The 26957-nt window shown below is 43.6% G+C and overlaps 1 protein-coding gene across 1 annotated transcript in view; it reads left to right on the top strand.

Annotated features, from left to right (window-relative positions):
* The window catches only part of PLXNC1 (plexin C1), a gene marked incomplete at both ends in the record, with an annotated part of 65339 nt that extends 42783 nt beyond the window's left edge, over positions 1–22556 (top strand). The window contains 13 exons of the mRNA XM_079549372.1: positions 274–398; positions 965–1163; positions 2518–2664; positions 9886–10063; positions 10640–10743; positions 14530–14584; positions 15422–15453; positions 15542–15649; positions 17135–17298; positions 17709–17856; positions 20781–20921; positions 21001–21075; positions 22452–22556. Of these exons, the coding sequence (XP_079405498.1) occupies positions 274–398; positions 965–1163; positions 2518–2664; positions 9886–10063; positions 10640–10743; positions 14530–14584; positions 15422–15453; positions 15542–15649; positions 17135–17298; positions 17709–17856; positions 20781–20921; positions 21001–21075; positions 22452–22556 (1581 nt within the window). The remainder of the gene's footprint in view (positions 1–273; positions 399–964; positions 1164–2517; positions 2665–9885; positions 10064–10639; positions 10744–14529; positions 14585–15421; positions 15454–15541; positions 15650–17134; positions 17299–17708; positions 17857–20780; positions 20922–21000; positions 21076–22451) is intronic.
* Positions 22557–26957: the final 4401 nt, after the last annotated feature.

Genomic DNA, 26957 nt, shown 5'->3' with positions numbered 1-26957 from the left:
ATAAGATGAACAGGATCTAGTCATGGCAGATAACAGGCAAACTTAGCTGTTGGCACTACTTTGGGGATATGCCAGAAAATGTATGCTCTGTGTGCACTCCGTGTTGTGCACAAATTCATCCTAAGTAAAATCCTGAGACCCATGAAATGCAAAATTCCCACTGATTGAAATGAGGCCAGGATCTTATCCCGTATGTTGCTTGCCATCATTCTGAACATGAAGAATCCATGGTAGCCAAACTACAGTTTGCTTATTTTTCTTTAACTGTTACAGAGCAGAGACCAAACACGCAAGGATGAAAGCTTCAACATGTTGCATGCTTTAATTTGTAACAAGAACTTTCTTGTTACTCTCATTCACACTCTTGAAAAGCAGAAAAATTTCTCTGTGAAAGACAGGTATAGTATGATTTTGCTTATCATCTTCAAGACAGAGAATTAACAGGAAAAGTCAACATAGATTGTAGCATCCAAATGTAATTTCCACTTCTTACAAAACAAACTTGCATTTCTCCAGAGCGTTTTTCCATCTTCTCCATCTGCACACACTGTGGAGGGAAAAACATTGCTGTTAAACAAACCATTACAGAGAAATCAGAATGTTTATAGATGTAAACAAAGAGGGAAAGGAGCAGGAAAGCTCACATCAAAACTGTAAATACTTCCTGCAGTTACATCAACAGTTTTACAGTTTAAAAATGTTCTGTCACCAAAGCAGTCGTAATTCTGCAGAATTAAATGTAGAGACAAATTATATGTTTACAAAATAATCTCAAGAGCAGATGGACTTGCATTTTTTATATTTTTGTAGACATCAATGGGGAGATCTAATGCCTAAAGATTAAAAACTTAAGATATAAACTGTGCTGAGGAGTGTTTCTTTTATTAAAGATATTTTTTGGAAGAGAAATTTCAGATATTATAGCATTCTCTTTTGTTATGTTTTGTTTTTTTATTTTGAACAGGTGCTTGTTTGCATCCTTCTTGACTATTGCACTACAAACTAAGCTAGTTTATCTAACCCATATTTTGGAAGTGTTGACAAAGGACTTGATGGAACAGTCAAGCAATGTGCAGCCTAAACTCCTGCTTAGGCGAACTGAATCTGTGGTAGAAAAATTGCTGACAAACTGGATGTCTGTTTGCCTGTCTGGGTTTCTCCGGGTATGGGTACATCTTTTCACTGCATCACATACAAAAAGCAATATTTTAACTGATTTCTTCCATAAGGAATGTTATTGGGATCTGTATAAAGCATTGTTTAACGTATTACTTCTAGTTTAGTTGACATATCATCAAGGGGATGTAGGAAAAGAGATAGACTGTAAGAAATTATTGTTTCATTTATTTGGATGAGATTTGGATAATTTTGCAGCCACAGCATTTCTTTTTCTCATGTCAGCCATTATTCCATGTTAAAATGCAGTTTGTGCCTGTCTGTGCAAACTGTTGGAAAGCTTTTGTGTAGGTGAAGGTTTAAGGAAAACCAACTGGAAAACTAAACTTCTTTCCAGGGTTTTTAACCTCCAAACAGCGTTGTAAATTTCAATAACTCTATAACTTCAAGTAGAAACAAGAATTTTTTCTTTTACAGCTTGTTTATTTTAGCCCTCTCGGTAGCATTTTGTTCCTGGTTTCAGTGCTTGGTTATGTTTCGTGTCTCACTCAAAAGCATGATGGTATCACTCGTATCAGTCCTGCTTGTATCTCACTGACAAGCATGATGGTGTCATCTGTATCAGTCCCACCTGTACCACTGATACAGCAGAAGAACTGTTTAGGGTTCAGCAATTCAAACATTTTTCCTGAAACCCCAGGAAAGAGACAAAGAGTTGTCAGAGAGGTTTGTTCTCAGTACACCAGTTGCTTTTATGGAGCTCTGCTAGTAAAATGCCTCAGCTGGGCTGCAGGAATAGTGTTGCATGGAGCCAAAGATCCATCCTTCTTTTCTCAAGTGTTTGCCTGCATACTAGGGTGCAGGTTGGAAGGGGAAGCTCAATACCATTCACTCTTACTGATAAACCATGTATGTCCCACAGCTTTTCTCCCAAGGATTTTTTTCAGAAACCACAAGAGAAGTAAGTTAAAAGGAAACCAGATATTACTTTGTTTTCTCACAAAACTGAAAAGGAAGAAGTAGCTGAAGTATGCACATGAACACAAGCACATCTCCCCCCAACATGAGCAGTTTGGTGGAACTAGGAAGCATCTGCCAGATTGAGAAGGAGCAGCTTGTCTGTAGTGCACTTGTGCACAGCAGGGGGTTGTGAGCTATTTTGCCACACACACTCCAGCTGTCTCTTACTATTTGCATGAGTCCTTCACACTGAAAAGCAAAGACAAAGCATGGAGGTTAAACAAATAAGTAGATAGTTCTCAGAGTGATTTTTTTTCCTAATTGCAAGATAATATATTAGTTGAAAGGAAATGTTTGTTACACCTGACTTTTTTTTTCTAGTTATTTATGCCTGTTTAGTGACTGTAAAGATACATTCTCTGTGTTTGTTTCTTGTCCTAGGAGACAATTGGTGAACCTTTCTATTTGCTAGTGACAACCCTCAATCAGAAGATAAACAAAGGACCTGTTGATGCAATAACTTGCAAAGCCCTGTACACGCTTAACGAAGACTGGCTGTTGTGGCAAGTGTCTGAATTCAAAACAGTGGTATGTTTGGCAGTTTACATTCTGAAAACAGACAACTACAATGTTTTCTTTTTTTCTAGTAAGGTAAATGAAGGCTCTTAGATGCAAAGGTGATGGTTAAGTTCCCAGATAGAGAAGAAGAAAATTACTATTGCTCACAAAGCTTCAAAATCCAATGGAGTTTAACGAGAGGGTGTTTCACCAATATACATTTTAAAAATAGCTGTCACCTTTTGCTTCACAGCATGCTTTAATTGGCAAAGGTTAGGTTTAGTACAGTCTCAGTGTATTAAAATTTCTTTTGATTTTAAAGTGTTCTACAAAATTGTAAACATATTCTTAGAATTTTAACTACATTGCACTTCTGTGAATGAAAGAATGAAATGCAGAGGTTCTATTTTTCTGTTGTGTTTTCTTGTGGCAAATCTTCAGGGAGTGAGTATTTGCTATGGGCTTCCACGTTGTTAGGTCCAAATTAGCAAGGTTACAGTGTAATGCATTTGAATTAATTGCTTAATTATAACTAAGCTATCTGGGAAACTTAGCTGAGTTTCTGAACTTTACCATAGATCTCTTTCCCAAAGCAACAGCAAAATGCTTCCTATTTCACAGTTACACACAGAATTCTTTGAAAACTGGACTTCCCTGACTGTCATTCTGAAACTGTGAGAATAGACAAGAAAGATCATTGCATGTTTGAGCATGTAAAAGTAATGACTTTTTTGAGTAGAAGATCTGAAAAAGGTTTTCAGATTAAGTGGAACACATTTTTCTCCAGAATTTCTAAACTATTTTGAGTTGGAGAACTCTAAAATCTGCATTTCCAATCATTCCATGGCTTCCTTGCTCCTCAACTCTTGACTTACTGTTGTAGTTACCAGGCATACTTAGGAGTGGAGTCATAGAATCATTTGAGTTGCAAGGGACCTTCAGCGGTCATCTAGTCCAACTCCCTGTAATGAGCTGGGACACCTGCAGCTGACCAGGTTGCTCAGAGCCTGGTCCAGCCTGACCTTGAATGTCTCCAGAGTCTGGGAAGTGTGACCAAAAAGCAGGCTTCAGAACTTGGGAGCAAAAATCACCAGGGCAGCAGCTACCGTGGCAAGGACAGCACAAGTGCCAGTGGCTCTGGAGGAAAAATCAGGCCTTTCCACAGCCCGTACTCTGAGGCAAGGCCTCAGTTTCCAGGTCTGCATGTTTGGATCAGGAGGTCCTAGGATGCCTTGTTTTGGAGTGAGCTTTTCATGACCTTGGAAATTTTGGCTGGTCAGCAACCCATTGGATTAGCTAGATCAAAAGTCGGGTCATATAGGAAGCTCACTGAAATAATAACTTTTCTGTGTCAGATTTCTAAATTTTCGTTTTCAGCTGAAAACTCTGACAAAATTACAGTCAAATCTTCTTAGAGCTCAATGTGCTTGTTGCTAATAGATAACACAGGATCATCCAGTCTTGTGGAATTGATTGGCTTTTCTTATTTATAGCACAAATTTACATGGAGAGGCACGTTGGGGGATAGCTGATTCTGAACCTACTGAACGCTGCCTGAAATTCATTTCCTATTATTATTTCTGTACGTGCAGTTACTGATAGGGTCTTGTGGGCAGTGAAGAGAGGGGAAGTGGTCTGAAGGACTCAGTATCTTTAGGGAAGGCTGTCTGAGGATGGATGAGGAAGTGAGAGCAAAAAGCCTTTCTCAAGTGTTTGCTGACTTGTACTTTGTATTCTTGCTTTTAAATGGTACTGCTTTTATAAATCATACTGTTAGAAGATTAATAAAGCAGCTTCCTCTTCCAAGGTCCTACGGTGTATTGGACTCAGGCGAGAAGTGACTGAATATTCCATTTAAAACTGTCAGAAGAGGAGAGGGTATCCTGCACTGGAGTTTTGGAGATGGGGTGTTAAGGACTCCGGCTCTGGCTGGATGGAGAGAAAGTTTTTTTGGTGTTTTGTCTGAGTTTTATACTGTAAACTAAACTGTTGTGAAATAGATATGGATGGAACTGAGAGGCTATCTGGGTGATGAAGCAGGCCAGCTGTGCAGGCTTTCTCTTCAAGAGCAGGATTTAACAGATGTTAAAGTAGAAGGAGTCAGCTTTTCTTCTAACATCGTAGGACATACAGGACCTGATTCTACAGAGAGGGAACCACAATTGTACAGACAGGGAGCAATGTTCCTCCTTTCTTTAGAAGCAAATTGCTGTCTAAAGGACTGCATTTTTGTTTTCTATATCAAATAAATTCTGAGCTGAGTTTTCAAGTGCCTTTTGCACATTTGGACGCTGCAGTCGCATTCTCAGTCTTGCAATCTTTTGTAATTATTTTAATTTTCCCCTTTTGAAGGCCCTGCAAAAGTGGTGTGCTAAAAGCATGCTTGTTCAGAGCAGAGCACAAAAAACAGCCCAAAAGAGGGTGTCAGGAAGTTACAGCAGCACATCTGCAGACAGCCAGAGTCCAGAGTGTTGTGGTATGGAGACACTTGAAGATGCAGGGAGGCACGTAATGCAGAATACAACTCTGAAATCAGTGGCAGGGCGCTACAAACAAGTGTAAGCAATCTACATGCATATCCTTAATTCAGGAGCAGACTTCCATTCCAAACCAATAAAAGCAGGATACAGCCAAACCAAAAATCAGAAGAAGCTCCATAGGTAGCAGATTGAGCTGTGGGCATGAGAAGGAAGAAGTTCTGGGCGTGCAGAAAGAGAGATTTTCTAAAAATCAGGCCATTTGTAATAGGAAAAAAAAAAAAGAAAAGAAAAAAAAGAGAACGAAGAATGGTGTTGGTTTTGAATTACATTAGAGCCATCCCTTGGCTAAGCTGTGTGCATTTTTTAAAAAGGTCACAGACCTTGGGACCAGCTGACCCCCTACAGTTACCGCTCTCTGCTGGAAAGGGCCAGATACTGAATGGGAATGAGCTTCTGAAGTCAATATTCAAGCAGAGGGATTGAAAGAAGGATGCTTTTAAAAGCAATGGTCCAGTGCAAGCTGAGAAGCCATGTGGGTTTCATGCTGTGTTTGTATTTGAGTACTGAGAAATAAAACTGCCTTGAAAGAGATGTGGATGCATCACAGAGCCTTTCAGAAGCAGAGGAAGCAAGCCTGCTTTCTCACAGGCAAGGCAAGCAGCTGCAGCTCTCGGTAGATAATTTGCTCAGTGACTGATGAAAAAAAACTGTGCCCAGCTGAGTGTTACCATTTGACTGAAGTGATTTGTTTTAAATAGAAAAGCTACACAATGTGGGCCTGACCTGGGAGAAATTGTTGGTGGGATCTCTCCTGTGGAAAATAAAGAGAGGATCTGATGGTGTGGTAAAATTGATGTGTGGGCACTTAAGAGCTACAGACTTATCTTGAATTTTCAGAAGGGATTTAGACTGTTGAATTCTCTTTGCTGAAATAAGTAAGTTTGCATTTTTAGATGAGAAGAAATGATTTCATTCAGCTAACAGTCTTTTGTCAAAAGTGAAGCAAAGCTGTGTGGTGATAGGAAGTTGTTAAAGTGTTGAACTGCTTTACTAGTTAAAAGAAGGGTGTTAAAAAAATAGGAGGGATGTAACGGAGTAAAACAGAGACAGAAACTGATTTCCTACTAGCATGCAATGGATGTGGTATTACCGGTCGTGTTTGTGAGAGATAAGCAAACTATTACAAGTGTGTGATGTCTGGAGATTTTCATCAACAGAAAGGGACACAGTAACCCTTGCAAGGAGGGTTCATATCAGCAATGCAGATATTGTTTTGCGTAACATTTTCTAATGCCAATTTCTTGGCTTTACTATCGCTTATGATAAACAACTGTTCTGTCTGCTTCAGGAGGAGCTTGTGGTCACTCTGCTTTTTCCTGTTTCTAGTATTTTATGGTGTGGAAGATAAGGGAATAGGTTTAAGGTATATCATTGTTTGCACATCTCGGTGCTGTCTCCTTTATGTTACTTTACTGTTCTCTTTTGCTGCTTGAAAGACTTTCTTGCTTCCTTAGTCTGTCTCATAAAAGGCCATATATGTTGTTGACATGCAAAGCTGAATAGAGAACAGGGTAATGAATAAGAGCCCTTGAATTTCCTGGATGAATTTTCTTTGCATCTAATAAAAGGAATGGCATCATGGCATTTTTTTATTAAATCACATCTCAGTTATTAGCTGCTATAGATATTAATAGCTTTACTGAACTGTTTGAGATTCATTTTCAGGAAAACTACTAATCTGAAAAGGCATCTGTAAACATTGTCTGCAAATGTCATTATTACTGTCAGTGCATGAGTGAAAAAAAAAAAAAGTCTTTTAATTTATTTTTCCTGTCTTTTAGCAAGACTCCAAACTAGTTTCCAAACAAGAAGTTCCAGATACTTGCTGCCTTCTCCTTAAATGGCCCTAACAGTTCTTGCAATGTGTGTTAAGCCTTTTCTAAAGAGCACTGTGATTTCATGTTGCTAACCACTAACTTTTAGTGCACAAAATCCCAGCTCTACATACTACTAAGTTGCACTAAATGTCCTGTAATTTCCTCCTGAGTCTTTCCCTAAGTTAACTTGTGCTGTTTTTCTGTTTGTTTCCTTTCCGAAGTCTTGGAAAAGGGCCTAGTAGTGTTTGCTCACGATGTCTATGTGTCCTCCTGTGATTTTTCTCGGTGTTTTCTGGCCCTCACGGTTCGTCGTTAAAGGCTCCTTTAATTTTACAGTTGCTTCTGGTTCTTTTTACAGTTCCACGCTTTGTATCTAAATGCAGTGACTGTGACTGTCAGCTTCTGATTAATGGTTTCTAAAGATGGGGTTGTGCTTTCAGACAGGTTGAATGTTATTTGTGAAAACTTCAGCTGCAGAGAGAAGACATAATCATAATTGGCTTTCTAGCTCCTCATCAATTGCTTCATCTCTTAAGATTAACTTCTGCAGGAAATTGTATCGGCAAAACTGGCTTCCCTGGTTAGAGACTGTGTGTTCAAATATTTCTTTGAGTCACAAGGTGTCATTTTCCTTACAGATTCCTTAATCTGAAGTTTCAATTCTGTAAATGACTTATATTCCACCCACATAAGGAACTACCTTTCTTTTTTTACAGTCCTGTCTCCCTACAATGAGTTGAGCAGGCCTAGGAGGACACTTGTGCTACTGAGTGAAGAGGCTGCACACTTGTGAGCAATCTGTGCTGAAAAGGAATAGCAGAAGAGTAAAGGACTGCTTCTCTTGACAGTCCAAAAGGAAGGGAAAAAAAATGCAGTGTAGGAGCAAGGTTCAATTAAAGGAGGGAGCATTTCCAAGAACGTAAGGACAAATAGGCATCAGTTGAAGAGTGAGCAGCTACTCCTGAAAGATCAGGTTGACAAAGACTTCGATTCAAATGTAGAGGAGAGATCTCCAAAGACAAAATGCAGTTAGTCTCTGTCTACTGTTTTATCCCACAAGATCATGACCTCAGTGAAGCCAAAGTCAAGGACAATACTGTTGCCTGTTCAGTTGGTCTGTGGGCCTGACCAAGCATGACTCCCTCATTCTTGTGCCAGTGTAGTTTTTACTAATTTTCTGCATGAAATCCCAACCTGAGGCATGGCATACAGTCTGTTTGTCCTTCTGCAGGCACCATTCCCACATCTCTTCCTCTTCTGTTCTATCTGTCCTTCTGGTGGACTCATTTTCCTCACAATTAAGCCTCTCCATATCCTGATGATGAAGTTATTCTCAGTTACTCTAGTTATGTCCTAGTCTTCATTAAATCCTGATCTTCATAGCCGCACAACCCTGTTTTAATAATTCTTTTGCTTCTACAGAAACAGTGAAATTCATTAATGTCTTATTGGACTACTTTTTATACCAGCAGCGTCTGGTAATTTCTACACTTGCTGGGTAGCAGAGCAGAAAAGAGCACTTCAGAGCTATTAATAACTATTCATTTTTCTCAGAAGAGATAAAGCATGTTCCTGCAGCAACCTGGACAGAAGTTCTTTCCTTCACATGACAGCAGGAAGAAAATAAACATTTATAGTTGCTTCCTCTTTTAACGATCGCTCCTTTATTGAGTTGTACCTGCAGTCCCCACGTTTCAGTCACAAGATAGTCATTATACCAGAGGTGTCCAACAGCCAGAACAATTCAAGTAGGTCGTTTTTGGGGTTTTTTTTGTGGGTATTTTGTTTTGTTTTTTTTTGTTTTTTTTCCTTTGCAGGCACCTAAAGTGCTTGCAGTAATTCTGTCTGGAGACATCACCAGCACATCTGCGTGCATGCAGCTGAACAGTGATGTCTCTGTGGGCAGTAAGCTGTGGCACTAGGAGGGATTGCTCTTATCACCATGCAGTAGCTATCCCGTCGTCATCCTTTTTTCCCTTCCTTTTGGAAGCAGCTGATTTGTCTGACCTGACCTGCCCAGAAATAGAACCTGGCTGAAAAAAGACCAGAGATGTTTACCCAGTCTCACTGACTTGACCCATACGTACCTTGTGTGCAGTCTAGCAGACAGGTTTGTTTTTTTCCAGCTAAGAGTTGCTATGAGCTGAAGGGCAGGGGTGCTACACCCATAGGATCTGTTGAGTTGTTTGACACAGGGTAACACAGCATAGGTTAAATTACACTATTCTCTGTGCAGATTTGGACCAGAACTTTGGGTTCTGACTCCTGCAATGTGTGTTTCCCTTCCACTGCTTCTGCAACTGACCATGACAGCCCTGCCTCTAGGGATGTGGCTGTATGTGGACAGACGCTGATGTCTCCAAGGAAGATAGATGTTTTTTTGTGTGTGTGTGATGTGGCTACTCAGCATAATCTGGTCTAAATATGTTTTTGTTTTTCAACACTGCTTCCTATCTGCTCAAAATCAATCATGTTTACCATGACAGCTTACTTAGTAACCTTATCAGATCTCTAATCAGCTACAGTTTTTGCTTTTAAAAAATTCATTTTAAAGGCAAGAACTGTTTTGGGGTCTGTTTGTTTTGTTGCTGTTAGTCTTTTTTTCAGAACATTTATTGTAATTTTTCCTGGCCTTTTGTTGTAATTCACTTTAAAAGATTTGCATAAAAGCAGAATACGAAAAGGCACTTTTGGAAATACACAGCTGTTTATCTTTGATTTTTCAGATATAAAGAATTCTAAATGCTTCATTGTTTAATTTGTTCTAATAATCCTTATTCAAAATAGCTTTAATAATGAATATGCTGAAAACGTGTCAGGTTTTCTGTCGGGCGGTTGTTGTTTTCCATGCCAGAAACTCCCTTTAAGTCAGAATGACTTGTGTTTCTTCCCAGACTGTGAATGTTATCTTTGAAAAAATCCCCGAAAATGAGAGTGGAGATGCCTGTCAAACTATTCAAGTTAATGTGCTGGACTGTGACACCATAGGCCAAACCAAGGAGAAGAGCCTTCAAGCTTTCCTTAATAAGAATGGCTTTCCCTATGGTCTTCAGCTGGGTGAAATTGGTCTTGGTAAGAGCATGTCATTGTGTTATATTCTCATAAAGTTCAGTGATCTGTCAGTGGAGTTTTCATTCTAGGAATTCCTACATTTGGCTTTGATATATATATATTTTTTACCTTCTAGAAAGAACGTTATTTATTACAAGGTATTTCTAGGGAAACCTACGTGATTTATAGTAGCAGTTAGAACAGCAGAACTGCATCTGCTTCACTTCTGCAGGAACTTCAGTATGCGTTAGCAGTAAACATGCTACTCTTTGTGTCTTCTAGTCCTAACATAGCAGTAACACCAGGGAATGCTTGTGCAAAAGAACAGCAGGTGATAGCACCTCTAAAATTCTGTCTCGACCAACACAAAATAGCTTCCGTGAATGGAAGCCGTCCTGACTGTCTCTCCATAAGAACAGTCTGTAGTGTGGGATTGCAAAACCACTCCCATGTGAACTTGCAGAGGGACAGAGAGAAGCAGAGCTTAGTTGGGAGCCACTTGTACAAAAATAATTAGGCGGTGTTTTTCTTCACAACCATCTGTACAGTGAGAACGTGGTTGAGATGTAATTGTTTTCTGTTGCTGTCATACTGCAGAACTTGTGTCTGAGGAGCAGCAAAGAGAATTGTTGGATATTGATGGATCCTCTGAGATGATGGAGGATGGGATAAGGAAGCTAAATACCATTGCTCATTACAAGGTAAGCAGGAAAGCCATGAACAATAAATAGCAATGAATTGAGAAGCAGTTTTTCCCCCAGTTCTAAATGCTGTCTGTGCAGAAATATCTCGACTGATTAAAATCTTGGAGACACAGCTGAGCATCACCAACAGAAGGAAAGAAATGTGACCCACAGTGTTCTTGCCAATGATTCACATTTTCTACTGCTTTTCAGAGTTTTGCTTGTTGTAGGGCTCCTTGCAGAGAAACAGTTACTTTAGTCAGACAATTTAGATAAAAGATCATCTGATTTCCAGCTATGATCACTGTCTTGAGCCTCTTCTATTCTTTGCTGCTGAGTTTTTTGTCTCACCATAAGCAGCTATGAACCTCTTCCCACCTCATATTTTCATTATCTGAGCTTTTGTGGAAGCTCATCGAGAGTCAGAATCAAATGGCTGCTGAGATGAGTTTGATTTCTATTCTTTACAGACCTTGTTCTTAACTCTTTCCCTTTTTCTCTGTTTTTGCTTCCATCTATATTACCACTTACAACCTAATTTTTCCCCTCCGATTCCAATTGCAACCAGTTTTCAAACAGTCTTTGTTAATGCTGCACTCCTCTCCATCATTGCAACAATAGAGGCCCACTTTTAGGGACAGAACCCTTTTTGGAGTGGCACATTGCAAAAGCATAGCAAGCAGCATTGCCTGCTAGGGAGTTGCCACTGATGCTAGACAAACTGGAGGGCAAGAGAGTGAGTTAACGTGTGCAGCAGATGGCTGGCATGAACTGATATGGTAGCTCACATTTTGATGCTTACCAATAGATGCTGGAAATGAAGTTTGTGTGCTGTGCTGAGTACTTTTAGTGAGCTTTCTTCATGCTTCATTGCTGAAAGTCTGGCTTATATAGGTAAGCTTTGCTAATGAGAGCATGTCTGTGTCATGCAATGCAGTGTGGTTCTCAGAAACCAGAGCAAACCCTGAACAAGTTGCTGTCTTCAAGTACAGTGCCATCCAGAGACAGGAGCAAGGACTTCCAGCAGTACTGATTGTAGCTTGGGTGGACCATAAGGCTGCTCAGGTCTGAAGCAAGCTCCTTTGGGGTGACTTCATAGTTTTCTGTAGGTGTTTGTTGCTCTCCTTACATCCTAGGGTGACAGAGGTGAACCAGACATCCTGAGTCCTCAGTCCAGTGTCTTAAGAGATTTTCCTGTGCTTCTCTTGAATCTTATCTATACGTCAGCATAGGACCTCCCCCCACTCTAGCAGAGGTTTTGTACAAATAAGGACATTGTAGTCAGTATCTATGCAATAAAGGTTGTTGCAGGTTTGCATCTGATGAAGTATCTAAACTTGTGCCTAGTGTGATAGCACCAGCCCTTTTTACTGCAGGCAGCTATTACAAGTGTTGCCTTGCTTTACATGGCAGCTTTTTACTTTCCCTGAGCTCGTGGTGTGCTGTTGCTCATGGGTGCCATACCTCGTGGCAAATAAGTTTGCTCCAGTTGGTCACTGCCATCCCTGGGTATCTTTGTCCTAGACCTTGTTTTCATCTGTGGTTTCTGCAGGCAGATGCAAGTTAGATGGGAGGTTTGGTTCTTTTCTACAAAGCTGTAACTATACTAATTATAGCTTAGCAGCTGCCCTATGGAAAAATAGCATTGGGCATATCTGTTAGATATTTTAGTCCTCTTTTTTTTTTCTGACCTTGAGAAGACATTTTAGGCAGCGGATCAGTAGCAGGTATCAGGAATTAGCTTACCCAGTTTATTTTCTTGTGTGTATATTGATGCAAAAAGGAACGCAAAGGCAAGCAGAGCAAGAAGAGGAAACTGCATGCACTGTTTGAGGGTAGTAACGTTGCCTGAGCTTACCACCTCAACAGGATCTAGAGTTTTGTGGCAAGCCAGAACTTTTCTTTTTGCTTACCATCCTTAAACGCTACAAACGAATCAAATATCTGGAACTGGGAAGTACCTCCGAGTCTTTTTTAAGATACTCAAGCATTGGTTGCACTGCAAAGGTCCTACACTCACCAACCTCTCTTGAAAAAACAGGCAGTTTCTACACCGTGTTTAAAAATGCAGAAGTAGGGGATGTTTGTGTTTTGGTGTAGTGTTTCTGAAGAGAGAGATAACTTTGTGTTTCTTCCTTGTGTGTTCTTTTGTTTGTAAGTCTGTGTTCTTGGTATGGACATTGATATGATTATTTATGAGGTCTGCAGCATTGCTTGCATGCAAATAACTACAAGCCTTGGCAAGAAAGCTGCTGGTTATCATGAAGTCTTATTTTCCACATAAAAAGACAGCTAGAGAGCCACTTTCAGATCTGCTGCCCAGTCATGGATCTCAATTTATCAGGCTATAGTGGCATCACGCTCTCTAGGAACCAACGCAGACCTTGAAAATAATTATTACAGGGAGCAGAGGAGGCCTGGTGAGCAAGGCGGAGGCACAGAGCCACACTGCGTCTTCTGTTTTGCAGAACTGCTTTACACCACGTTGTATGGATCTGTGCAGATTGCCCTTCTCTGTTCCCTCAGTGACACACCCAGCTCAGTAATGATGTTCAGAGCAACCCACTGCAAAAAGTCAGGCAGTTGGACCCCAAAATAAGGGTTTATATCGTGAGGTTTTTTTTAAAGACCAGACTAAAAAAAATTGTAAGTATGACCACTGCAGCAACAGTAAAGAAGGGGAAGCATATTCCATTCAGTGCTAAAAGCAGCTCTTGCCCCAGAAGTAAAAGCCAAAGCAGGAGCTCAGATCCTGGTCATGCTGCAGCAGCACCTCAGCTCCTGACAGAAAGCAGAGTTCTCTCCTGAACTCCCCTTCCCCCCCCAGGGCAGGAGCTGCCATCCCAGCATTGGGCTGCTCTTCTGCTCCTCAGGGAGGGACTGCCAGCAGCACGTGGCCCATGCTGCTCAGGGACTGTTTGCCTGTCTTCAGGGACAAGGAGGAGGATTCCTGTTCTCTCTGGGCATTTGTCGTGTCAAGAGAGAGCCTTAGAGCAGATTCCCACTTGTGCCAAATTTTAAAGTGCTCTGTGTTATCTGAAGAGTTCTGAAACACTGTATGATAAGTGGAAATGCTGCAAAAAATAAAGCTTGTGAAACAGATTATATTGACTTTCGGGGAGCAAGTGTAAGTGCATAATTCTTTTCTGCAAGACACAGCTTTTGATAGAGTATCTTAATGTTTAAACTGGTTTCTCACACTGGGCTGTCTGCCAAGGTTTAAAAAACACTTGAAATATTTTGGCAAAGATCCCTTCTTAGGACTGGCCAGTTGTTTTTGTAATTATAGAGAGAAGTAAACTGGCACTTGGCAAAACCCAGTGTTTGACAGCAGAGCAGTGGTATAGTTCTCAGTGTGAGCCATTTTGGACTTGTTCTTTGACAATAACAGCATGAGTTGCACTTTCACTCCAAGATAACACAGGGAAGGTTGTGGATGGTTTCCCAATGAGGTTGTGGATGCTCCATCCCTGGAGGCATGCAAGGCCAGGCTGGATGTGGCTCTGGGCAGCCTGGTCTGCTGGTTGGAGACCCTGCACAGAGCAGGGGGGTTGAAACCAGATGCTCATTGTGAAGACCAGGCCTTTCAATGATAACGCTCACTGTCCTGGCAGCACTATAAATTCAGGCAAGGAGAAGGAAGATCTTGCCTAGAAATTACAAAGTGACTAGGTATGCATTTTGATCTTACTTTCCATGGGGCATAAATAAGTTGGTGGCTTTGGGAATTGAGTTTGAGAATAGCTCTGGGCTAGACCCTCAGTGTGACCTATTTCAGCAAGACATGTTTGGATTTGCTTTCAGATTGCAAATGGAGCAACTATAAAAGTCTTGAAAAAGAAGACAAATACCCACTCAGGTAAGAAATGAACTGCAATCTATTTGATCTTTTGTAGAGAATGGGCTGGGAATGCAGAGAGCCGAGCTATGACAGGTTGTGTCTCAGTCAATAGCAGCTCAGAAAAATTGGCACTTCAGCAGAACTGAGCCAGATGAAGAGCCGTGCTACCTTGGCTGTGGGCCTCTGGCACGTACAGTGGGCTCAGGAGGAAGAAAGAAGGCAAAGTAAAGAGAGGCATGACCTATAGTCCTTGGCTTCTGAGTGATTCAAGGCACAAACTCATAGGCAGGAAAGCGGGGAACCCCAGAGAATAGCACAAACTGATGAGAGCAGCACAGGAAGTGTGCCCTGCTCCAGTGTCAGCCCCTGGGGAGAAACACACACGTGGCGTGTGACTGTGACTCACCATGCAGTCAAAGCGGGCATCTGAAGCTACAAGACGTGCCCCTGGGGAATGAGTCACGGGGTGGCATTGCCTCCTCCCTCAGCAAAAACAGAGTTGCCCATTCCCAGCTATTGCTTTCAAACCTGACCTCAGCCTGCCTCACCAAGGGCTCTTACCAGAGATGAAACTGTGCAGTCACCTCCTCTGCTGCTGATCACCCTCCTCTCAGAGGGGCTGATATTTGCAGCCAGCTCACTCCAGCAGCAGCTTAGAACCGTCTTAGTGGGACAAGTTGGAACTAGGATGTGACCCAAAACTGGTGCAATTCTGAGGTTCCCCCCACCCTGCAGGCAAGAAAGTGTGACACTGATCGGCTTGCTCAGCACCCTCACGCATCACAGCACAGACTTCACAGCTGGTAGCTGTATGTTTCGTTAATGTCTGTTTGCTCTTTGCTTTCTGTTGTTTAGATGTGGACTACTCTGATGAGCACTGTCATTTGGTGAGTTCAGTCATTGCACTGTTACACAGTAGATGTACTACTGAACTGTATTTGTATCTGTGTAATCTCTCTAACCTTATCGTGACAGATTTTACCAGACTCTGAAGCAAATAAAGACATGAAAGGATCGGGTCACAAAGGAAAGCAAAAATTTAAAGTGAAAGAAATGTATCTGACAAAGCTACTGTCAACCAAGGTAAGCTGTGAAGGTCTTGTTTGGGGGCTGGTGTTAGGCTTGGCAAGTTTTGCACAAAGAAAATAGAAATTTAAGCAGAAATTGTGCAAGCTTCCTGTGCATTATCAAATGCTAAATAAAAAGCCTGTAAAAATCACTCTGCAAACTACTGACTGGGACCATTTGTAAAGATAGCCACACTTCAGGTTTGTTAATGCTAGAGGTCTAAAATACTCCTATTCACACGTTCACACACTCCATCTCCCCAAGAAGTGAAACTTTTTTTTTTTTTTAATTGGGGTTACAGAAATTGAGTTTTGCTACTGAGCTCCACAGAGTAAGAACAGTCCCTGTCAGTCAGCAATTCATTTGCCCTCTGGTGGAGTCTGCCCAGCTCAGAGGCAACTTCTTATGTTCTAGTGCCTGAGTTTCAGCAAACGCTGCCCATGAAATGAAATAATCTTTTTAGGGTCTCCAATGAAGCATCCAAAATAAATAGATGAATTTTTAAAAACAGGGTTCTTGGGATTGGTAATATAATTACTTAATATGTACAGTTGACATCCCTTGGAGTTAGCCACATTTATTCCCTCCAGTAATGTCATCTTGTTTCTGACTTGCTCAGATGGGATATAAAATTCTTTCAGCAGCGTATTACTTAAAATATTAATCAGTGCACTGTGCTGAGAGCTGTGAGATACGAGAGGCCTGAAGGGATGATGATGACGATCGCCTTCTTGCATTTAAAAAGCTATCAATCATCATTTAATTAGACTGTTGATAGCATCTGAGGCAATTTGGGACACTACTTGAAGTGGGAGTGAAGTCTGGTCACTTCTCATTAGGCATGGAAACTAGCATCAGCCCTTAGGAATTGCTGGGGTAAGCCATTAGTGAAGATGTCAGTGTGTCTGTCAGCAGTCCAGACTTTGCTTTTGTCAGCCGAACAGCTTCACTTCTGGATCAGGAATACCCAGCATTTAGTTCTTCATCTTTGTATGCCACCCCAAGCCACTATCGTAGAATTAGATCAGCAGCCACAGCGCCTTGGCTGAGAGGTGCTACTGGTGAGAGCAGCTCACATTCTATCTGTAAGGCAGCTTGAAGGCTCATGCCCTCAAGAGATGGTTAAACTTCAGTTCCTCACCTCCCTCTTGTTGCAGCCACGTGTTGCAAATGCCTTCAGCAGAGGTGTGAACAGTGTCTGAAGAGCTGAGGTACTTTGTTCAGGAAATGCCACGAGCGATTCCTTTCACGTACCATTTGTCACTTGTTTCCCGTCAGCAGAGCAGTAGTGATGTGTGAAAGCAGTTTGTTATGCTGTGGTTGTAGTTTCAGTTTTGTTACTGACTGTCGGTTGCCGGTAGCCCATGGCCCAGGTGTTTGCCACAAACACATGGTGATTTCTGTGCGTGGGGTTCACCTGCACACATTCAGCTCTCGGCAATGACAAATCTTGTTTTTCTCCTGTGTAACTGTAGCACTCCTTGCTTCCTTACTTCTCAGGTTGCAATTCATTCCGTTGTCGAAAATCTCTTCCGGAGTATTTGGAGTTTACCTAACAATAAAGCACCTGTTGCCATCAAGTACTTTTTTGACTTTCTGGACGCCCAGGCCGAAAGCAAAAGAATCACTGACCCTGATGTGGTTCACATATGGAAAACCAACAGGTACGGCTGTGTGACAGGCACAGGAGTGCGTGTGCTCTTCAAAAGTGTAGTTGCAAAGATGGGTGGTCATCCATAATCCAAAGAATAAGATTTTGGTGGGTCAGGTTGAAGACGTGTCCCCATAATGTGAGGACATGGATTAGGTACTGATAAAACCCCCGTAGCTCTCAGGGCTTTGGAGTATGCACACTGACTTCAGAGCCAGAAAGAGATTGAGAGTCGTATTTGTAGGTGGAGGGGGGACCGATGGATGGGTTTGCTCTGTAGCCTCTGTTCCCCAATCCCTCTTGTAACAGCAAACAACACAAAAAGATGCTTCCTTCCATGAGTACAGTGAGATTAAAGTACTGTTATAAAGTAGTCGCGTGGCCTGAGCTAAATCTTCAGGGTGCTTGTTCTTTCTCTCCTAGTCTTCCTCTGCGCTTCTGGGTGAACATACTGAAGAATCCCCAGTTTGTCTTTGATGTTAAGAAAACATCACATATAGATGGCTGTCTGTCTGTCATCGCACAAGCCTTCATGGATGCCTTTTCTTTAGCAGAACAGACAATGGGGAAGGTAATGCTGCCCTGCATGGCTATCACTAACTTCTCAACCAGTGATTAATTTTTTTCTAACTATTTAATTATTTGGGGGATGAAAGAAGTCGTGAATCTACTGAAGCTGAGGGCAAAATTGGCTGTGGTGTTATTAAGCCAGGCTTCCATTTCTTGTTGCTCCATCTTAGAAGACTCGGAAGAATTCATTGGCATAGACAGATACAGCAGGTAAAATGCTATTTGTATGGGTAACTGCTGCTTATCTTCATAGCATCATCATCAAGCTCCAGCACCCTGCCGCATGCAGGGCTGCCAACCTCCATATCTAATACTAGACCAGGCTGCCCATGGCCCAGTCAAGCCTGGCCTTGAACACCTCCAGGACGGGGCATCCACAGCATCTCTGGGCAGCCTATTCCAGCACCTCACCACTCTCTTGGTAAAGAACTTCCCCCGATATCCAACCTAAATCTTCCCTCCTTCAACTTAAAACCATTTCCCCTTGTCCTGCTGTTATCTACCCTTGTAAAAGACTGTAGCGGATAGAATATGTGGAAGAGGGTGGAAATGGTATAAATTTTAATGAAGTTTTTAAGTAGAGGTCATAAAAGCGTTAATGTTATCTAAGAAGTATTTCAGACTTTGCAGCTTGTTGATGTGCAGAGAAGAGTTACAGTAAGCTACAGGGATCGGTGAGAATATCTGAAAGAGGGCAAAAGTTCAACACAGTTCCTTTCATGGGCGTTAGCCACTCTCTTTTTATATCCAGAATTATTTACTGAAGGAACAAATCCAGAAATCTTGCATTCAGAAGTTCTCTAGTACAATGTCAGAAAGTCTGGGGACCAGAAAGAATTCCTTTTTCCTGAGGCTATATTCCTTTTCTTTGGAGCGAACTGGCTGTACTTACTCAGGCTCATGCTACCAAGGAAAGAAAGCCAGAGATTTTTCAGACTAAAATTTTGTAGAGAAAAATTCAGTAATTTCCTGTGTGAGCTGAGCTGCACCAACTGCTCATCTGTTAAATAACGAATAGTGCGCTCGTTTCTCATGCTTCAGGAGCAGAGTGTTATGAACTAAAGCTAATCACCTCACTTTCTTGATGGGGAAAAATGGAGATGAGCACAGTCAGTTAAGTTTCTGCACCTACCATCCATTGTGAAGTCCTGTTGCTACAACAGCTCCCATTAGTCATGTGAAAAGAAGGTGTCCTGAAACATGCTGGTTTGTGATGCCATTAACATATTGCTAAGTATTAGTAAAATAAATTTACTGTCATGATTTTTAGCCTTTCGTCTTAAAACATTCTGTATAGACAATTAGAAAACAAACATGCTGAAAACGCTTTGTCACACAGTGGAAACAGGGGAAGCAAGGTGTCACAGGGCTGTGTCATTTAGTCCCCAGAATTTAAATTTGAGCAGTTACAGGAAACTACCAGCCCCCACTTTTGCATGTTGAAGTCATGGTTTCCAGATGGAGCTTTGGCTCCTACCAAACACCAGCGCTTATTTCCTCAGCTGAGCTAAAAGCTGACTGGTCAGCAGTGCTCACCTGGGCCGCTGAAGTCCTGGAGAAGGAACGAAGTCCCTTTGGCTCTGCTTGCCTGGCAATCGGCTCTGCACACGGAAAGTAAAGAGAAAGACAGGGCATGGGACAATGTTCAAGGGAACCTCTACCAGCACGGTGTTTAGAGGGTTCTCTGGCATATTGCCCAAGGGGAACTTGGGTGCCAGGATCCCTAGGCCTGAGGGATGGGATGGCATCCAGAGAGACTTAGACAAGCTCGTGCAGTGGGCCCAGGAGCACCTCATGAGGTTTTACAAAGCCACGTGCAAGTTCTGGCATCTGGGTGGTGGCAGTCCTTGCTATCAGTACAAGCTGAGGGATGAAATGGTCAAGCCTGCCAGAAAGGGCTTGGAGTTACTGGTGGATGGCAAGCTGGACCTGAGGCAGCAACGTGCCCTTGCAGCCCAGAAAGGCAACTGTATTCCAGGCTGCATCAAAAGCAGCTGGCGGTGTGGCCAGCAGGGTGAGGGAGGTGATCCTGCCCCTCTGCTCTGTGCTGGTGAGATGTCACCTGGAGTACTGCATCCAGATGTGGAGTCCTCAGTGCAGGAGAGACGTGGATCTGTTGGAGTGTGTCCAAAGGAGGGCCACAAAAATAATGCAAGGGATGGAACAGCTTCCTGTGAGGACAGACTGAGAGAGCTGGGGCTGTTCAGCCTGGAAAAGGGAATGCTCTGGGGAGACCTGAGAGCGGCCTTTCAGAATCTAAAGGGAGCTTACAAGAAAGAAGAGGAGAGACTCTTTAGCAGAGTCTGTTGTAACAGGATAAGGGGAGATGATTTCAGACTAAAAGAGGGGAGGTTTTGATTGGATATAAGGAAAAAGTGTTTTACAGTGAGGGTGATGAAGCACTGGCACAGGTTGCCCAGAGAGGTGGTAGATGCCCCATCCCTGGAGACATCCAAGGTCAGGCTGGAGGGGCTCTGAGCAGCTAGCTGTAGGCATCCCTGCTCATTGCAGGGAATTGGGCTGGGTGACCTTTGAAGGTCCCTTCCAACTCAGAAGATTCTATGAACTTTCTACAGCTCTGCTGCATCTGCTCTCCATTAAGCCCTGTACTTCAGCTCTGACAATCGTTCAGGTCCAGAGAGGGGCAGAGGAAAGATTAGAAAGAAAAACGTCTGAGAGATAAATAATCAGCACTCCTGATGCCACTGAAAATAATTACATGGCAGCTGTCACAGAACACAGTGAGCTGTTACCAATGTCTGGTCTTCATCTTTCTTCTGTAACCTTGATTGTTTGCATGGAACCACTGCAAAGAGAAGTGAGTCACACAGAGACACGATTAGATGCAATTAACTGTGTGGAGGTGGAACCTCTGGAAATTGTGTGCTGTGAAAACTGACGATGCTTCCAATATTTTCTCTTAAGGAAGCACCAACAAACAAGCTTCTCTACGCTAAGGACATTCCGCTGTACAAGAAGGAGGTGAAGGCGTACTACAAAGCCATCAGGGATCTGCCTCCCCTGACCACTTCAGAGGTTGAAGAATTTCTAACTCAGGAATCTAAGGTGCGGCTGAGAAGTGGGAGCTTCGTTTGCTTTTTTAAAAGACGAGAACCATCTGACCAGAGCTGTTTTTCTGTTCTAGAAACATGAAAATGAATTTAATGAGGAAGTGGCCTTGATGGAAATCTACAGATACATTGTGAAGTATTACGATGAGGTAAGCACTCACTGCGCCCAGCACACCAACCGGGCCAGACTTCTCCCTGCTGGATGCCACTGACGTGGTGTTGCTGCAGTCCCATCTGCATGTGGGTTTGCCAGCCCAGGGTGTGATGCACCCTGATGTCAGCACTGCTTTGCTGCACCACAGAACTCTCCCTGCAGAGAAAGTAGCCAGTGCTTTGTGTTGTGGCGTTTGCACAGTATCCCTTATTGCCTGCCATGGCTCCTGTGCTTGCGCTCCTTTTCTCCGGGGAGTGAGAAAACAGATCAGGGTTCAGCACCAGGGATCGTAACAGTTGGCACAAACCCCTCAGCAGAGCACTCAGCCCTGCAGCAAGACATGTCTGCTCTTTTCCCATCACAGCCCTCTGCTCCAACACACTTTCTCTTAAGGAAAAGAAGCTATGGAGCTATTACTAACAAAGAACCTTTTCTCACCTGGATTCACTTCGCCACTGGCTGCCTCCAGGCCACTCTGTGAGGAGCTCCCTGCTCCCTCCCCAGGGGGATTCTCATTTCAGTTTGCTTGGCTGTTCATGAGAGGCTGCAGTACCTGCAGCTGCAGAGGCATCTGAGGTGCAGTCCCAGGGTCTCTCAGCAGCACAGTGGCTGCCTGGCTGCAGCGCCCAGCTGCCGGGCACCTGATGGCTCCTATTTCTGGTCTCCAGCATCTTGAGTTATCTGGCTTTGGCATCAAACTTCTAAAAAGCTTGACGTAATAATTGGAAAAGCAGGACGGTTTATTAAGCTTATTAGAATCGCTGACACAGAAGAGTTCAAGATACATTCCAATCTTAATGCCAATTTTTGCTCTTTTGAAGGCATAAAACCTCACTACACTTAACCCCATCCTTAGGACACTCTCCCTGTGTTTCCCCCAGGCACGGGGGAGGAGTGGGGGGAGGAGGAACAGCTACACCTCTGCCATTGCTCTTGGCCCCTTTGTAGAGGTGCCAGCAGCATTCTCTGACACAGCAGTGCTCCGGGCTGCTTCCCACTGCCTGCTGGGTGCCAAAGGGGAGCTGGGGGGTGGCAGCTTAAGGGAGGAGGAGAAATAAAGGAGGATAAATCTGCACTGGAGTAAAACTGCCCCACGCACTCCAGAAGCTGAATGTGGAGGGGATTCATCTGCTTCTTAGTTTGGCTCTGTCGTTCTTGTGTAGAGTGTTGCAATTGCTGTAATTATAATGACTTGAAAGGAAAGCTACTAAAATGAAGTGCTGAAGTCAGAAGAGAATGTTTACATACAGACGGGCATTCAGATGAGTTCTTCTGCCAGTGGCTGCTGGAATGAAGACAAGTAGGCTTTAAAGAGCAGCAAATCAAAGAAACACTAACAAAATGATTCCCTTTTTTGCTAATTGTTAACAGATTGTCAGCAAACTTGAGCGAGAACGGGGGTTTGAAGATGTCCAGAAACAGCTCCAGCAAGTAAAAGCCTTATTTGATGAAAAGAAGAAATGCAAATGGGTTTGAGCAAAGCACTGCCTCACAGCATCACTGCGGGGAACTTGAAATAAGCGCTGCTGCTCCCCAGGCAGTTCTGAATGACTCTGTACAGGGCTCGAGCCACTTGAACACTGCTTCACTCTGACCATTCCATACCCCAGTTTGGGAACGAAGGGTGCACAGGGCTGGATATTGGACATGCCAATGTGACGGTGCAGCTGAGGCTGGCACTGGCAGCCCAGAGGTTTTAGGTACTTGAACCCAGGTACTGCCAGCTACTGCCTCTGTAAGCTTCCCACAGACTGCACAGCAGCTTGTAGAATCTGCACGCTGCAAGCTCGGAGTTGCTCATGTGAACCTTTACGTTGCTTTGCTCTGTTTGGAAAAGAGAAAGCTGATGATGGTTTGCCACACCCTTCCCACAGCCGCAGACAGGCTGTGGGGTCAGCATGCTGGCCAGCTGCAGGCTCCTTCCTTCCAGGCAAATGTAGGCTGGCTCCTGTTGCAATGAAAAGCAGCACCCAGTGACACTTGGGAGAAGCTTGCTTTGCAAGGGGGTGGGGGCTGAGCTTTGAAGTGCAAATGCCACATGGCAGGAGTTTAGAAATGGCTTTGCAGGGGGAGCCAACCACAGATCAGGGCTTCGGAGAAAGGACCTGCTCTGGCATCAGTCTGTGTTTACATTTCTGCCTCTCCATCCTTAGACAAGCTGTGAAGCCCCTGTGAGCAGCTTCCGAGGTGTAACCTCTGCGGCCACGCTGCCTCAGAACAGGCAGCTGTGATGGCTGCGCTCAGAGAACAGCCCCTCTCTGCCAGCTCTGTCAGCCTCACTGCCTGTGTGCAGGTGGCTCACAAACCCAATGCCAGCATCACATTGTATTTTTCCAGGTTGTCCAAACAATGGTTTTGTCAAAAGAAGGTTAGTTAGGGCTTGGGCAGCCTGCCCTCATCCTGCTGGGGAGGTTTTTGAGGCGTGGATGTTTTCAAAGAAAGCCCTGGGAGGAAGAAGCATTGCATTTGTGGCTGACACCCAATGGAAGAGCTGTGGTGCCGTTCTGCTGCCACACAGCTGCACTTCCATGTGAGCTGCAAGGTTTGGTCACCACGGGCTCTGCTTGATTGCTATAATGGCACATACTAAGGCTTCAGCCAGCACCCAATTTTCAGGCAGGGCTTTGATCAGCAGCATCTCCTCTACAAGGTGGGAGAAGGCCCAAAAAGCATTGCCTCGAGGCTCCTGAGGGCCCCACCACCGGGCAGCCACGCGCTGTCCTCTGCCTTGGTACAACCGGCTCACACTTAGAGCAGGCAGCATCCTCTGGGTCTTGGGATGAGGCAGAGATGTGGCACATGGCTCCCAGGCAGCTGAGCACTCCAAACAGGTGTTCCCGTGCAGCACTGCTTTGGTGATGCCCAGAGGTCACAGCACACCAGCAGAGCAGAGCTGGCCAGGCTGGCTGTGCATGGCCGGCCAGCAGCAGGGGGGGGCAAACAGCCACACCTGGGCTGAAGCAAGGGCATCTGCTCCCATGGGAAGAACAAAACAAAACAAAACACGTTGCCTACTGGTCTGCCCCCTCCCTGCCCTACGATTGCACAAATTGTTCCTCTTGCAGATCAGAGAGGGGAGCCGCCTGTCCGTACTGTGATGGCTTTGTTTTAATTCAAGTCTTATACTTGCTATTAAGTTTACACTTTATATTTGATGGAATGTATGGCTTTGTTCAGGAAGCTGCACTACAATGTTGCAGTGCTTTCAGCAGTTCTCTCCTCTGCCAGGCGTGGTAAGTTTCATTTTAATGGAAAAGAGCCGAACCAATCTAACCTGTCTTGCCCTCTGTCCTAAAGGAGTGGACTGTGGCTCGAGTAGCACATAAACGCAGATCAGCTGTACTTAAGGGCTGTGATTTTTAATGTTCTTAACCTGACCTTTTTAAGCAGCGTCAAACTAATCAATGATAAAGCACAGTAACTACCACTGAAGGACAGGCATCAGCAGTTTGCTCACTGCACTCAGGCAGACGTCTCACGAGTCGAGCTCCATTTCGGTTGATGGCTGGAAGTGCATGAGAAGGAAACGCGCTCGTTTTGTTCAACAGTGACCTTCTGTACAGGCAGAAGCACAACTCACAGCTTCTGCTTGGAAAGCTGTAAAATAGAATCTGTTTGCGTGGGTCTGATCCTGTGAACCTCACTCTGTGTGTTTATATGATGAGAAAACTGAAACCAGTCCTATTCTGTATTTGTACTACTGCTTGTTTGCTGCAATAGCGTTAATGATTTCTAGAGATTAAGTATGTGTCGAAGCAGGCCCTGTAGCTTTGCCTACGGCCTTGAATAGGATTCTTGCCTTGTATCGGAGCCTCCTAACCAGCTTCACTCTGTTGTAGCCCATTTAAAGTCATGCTGGGACTTTGTAAACCATGAAGTGGATCTCACAAAGTGACGTGAAGTATAATGAAGTGATTGTAGCTCTTGTGGTAGGTTTGGGACCTCACAAAACATTGGCACAACTCCCACCCTCACAGTCTGCTGTTACTCGGACAAAACAAGGTATGACTAAAGCTGCCTTCTGGCAACCCAACAACTGTAGTCGCGTTCTCTAAAATGAAAGCAAACCTCTCTTGAACTGATTTCCACATGTTTACAGGCAAACAGCTATTGCAAACAGCTTATTTTCTAACACTAGCTTACAGAGCATTATTTTGCAGTCATTTAAAGTCAAATGCTACTAATGTGTAAAGTAATTCCTGTTGTACAGAAGTTAACCTGTTGTTTAAAATGAATGGTTTGAAAAAAGTGCAAACGACAAATACATGTTGGTGTTTGTATGGGTTTATCTCAAATAAAGTGCATTTGAAGGCTGGTTAGATTACTTTGTGTATTTTAAAATGGTTGAGAGAGCAAACAGTTTTGCAGTGGTGCCCGGGCCAGGAGGGGAGTGCAAGATGCAGTATAATCAGCTTCCGTTGCTTCCAGCAGTTACAGGTGCCATGCACTGCTTTCCTTGGAGAGCACTTAGGAAACCGTAATGCAGCACTTATGTTTACCTATAGCACAGAAAGTAAAACATGCTGGAGAGCAAAGCTGAATGCATGACAATGCCAGCCACCATCTGCAGCTCGTTCCTCAGCTGACTGTTCCTACAGTTCCAACAATATGCAGTCAAGTATTAAACACTTTAATGAATTTACACTGTAGTATCCTGAAAAAAACAAAACAGTAAGAAAAAGACACCCCACACCTCCAAGTTTTCACTATCAAGTCATCAAAAATTAACTGAATCTCCACAGGTGTTAAGTTGATAACCAAGGAAAACAACTTAAACCTTAAATAAATAAATTTATTGTAGCTGACAAAACAAGCTACAATGGCAACAAATACAAACTAACGTTTTCATCACCTGAAGGCAATTTGTTACACTTCATCTCTACAACAGTATTTTTTTAAAAACTGATTGTTGCTTCTTGATGTTACGAAACCAAGAGGCACATGGACAAGAGCAAAGTCAGGAGCACCCATTTCACCCCATCTGTCTGCATGGGAATTTTGGAGCACCACTCCAGGCGTGGATTCCAGCAGCTGGAGTACTATCAAAAATGTAGTTTTTGTCTTGACTTCCAAATATTTGTATAGCATTTCTATAAAGATATTTTCAAAATGCTGTTACAACGGTTTTCATTCGGATACCATCCCGTTTGCTAACGGATGGCAGTCTATCAAAACACAAAACTACACAGGATGTATTTCCCGCACCTCCGCACACACAGTCGTGCTTTGGAGGATATTAAGAGCACGTAGCCAGGAGAAGCTACTGCAAACAGCACCTACAGTTTGCACGCCTTATGCAGAGTCCTCGCTCTGCACAGCAGCTCCCTCTGCTCCCCTGCTGGACGCCAGCTCCCTGCATGTTCCTGCTGTGAGCCGCTCCCCAGCCGGCCCAAGCTCCTGCAGCTGCTTTCTCTGCCTGGTTTCGAGATCTTCCAGTCGCTTGCGAAGCAGGGAGAGCTCTCTCTGATGCTGTTCTTCCTTGAAATTAATAGAAGTGGCTCTATTATATTTTGCACACCTCCAAGGGACCAAAACGAGCAGTTGTTTCATTTTTTAAAGTAATGATTTTGAAACAAAAACTGTGATGTTTGAAATGCTATTCATTACATTCCAGCCTCCAGCACCCCCCACTTCTAGCAGGTCTCGCTCTGACACTCATGGCAAGCAGCAGTAGCAAGAAATGGGAGCGCAGCACTGCTGCTCTGAGATGAAGACGCACAGCAGCTGTGGCCTCACCTCAGGGACAGCAATCAGCAGTGCTGGCTGGGCCACCTCAGAGAGATTATCGCCCTCAGAAGCACTCTGGGGTACACAGAATGCTTTTAAGCCCACAAGAAACAGTGAGTGGCAATCCTGTTTTGTAATTACGGAGTCACG

Source organism: Tetrao urogallus (assembly GCF_951394365.1).
Source record: "Tetrao urogallus genome assembly, chromosome: 1".
NCBI classification, from domain to species: Eukaryota; Metazoa; Chordata; class Aves; order Galliformes; family Phasianidae; genus Tetrao; species Tetrao urogallus.
The sequence above is the reverse complement of the archived record's forward strand: the minus strand, read 5'-3'. Positions and strand labels throughout refer to the sequence as shown.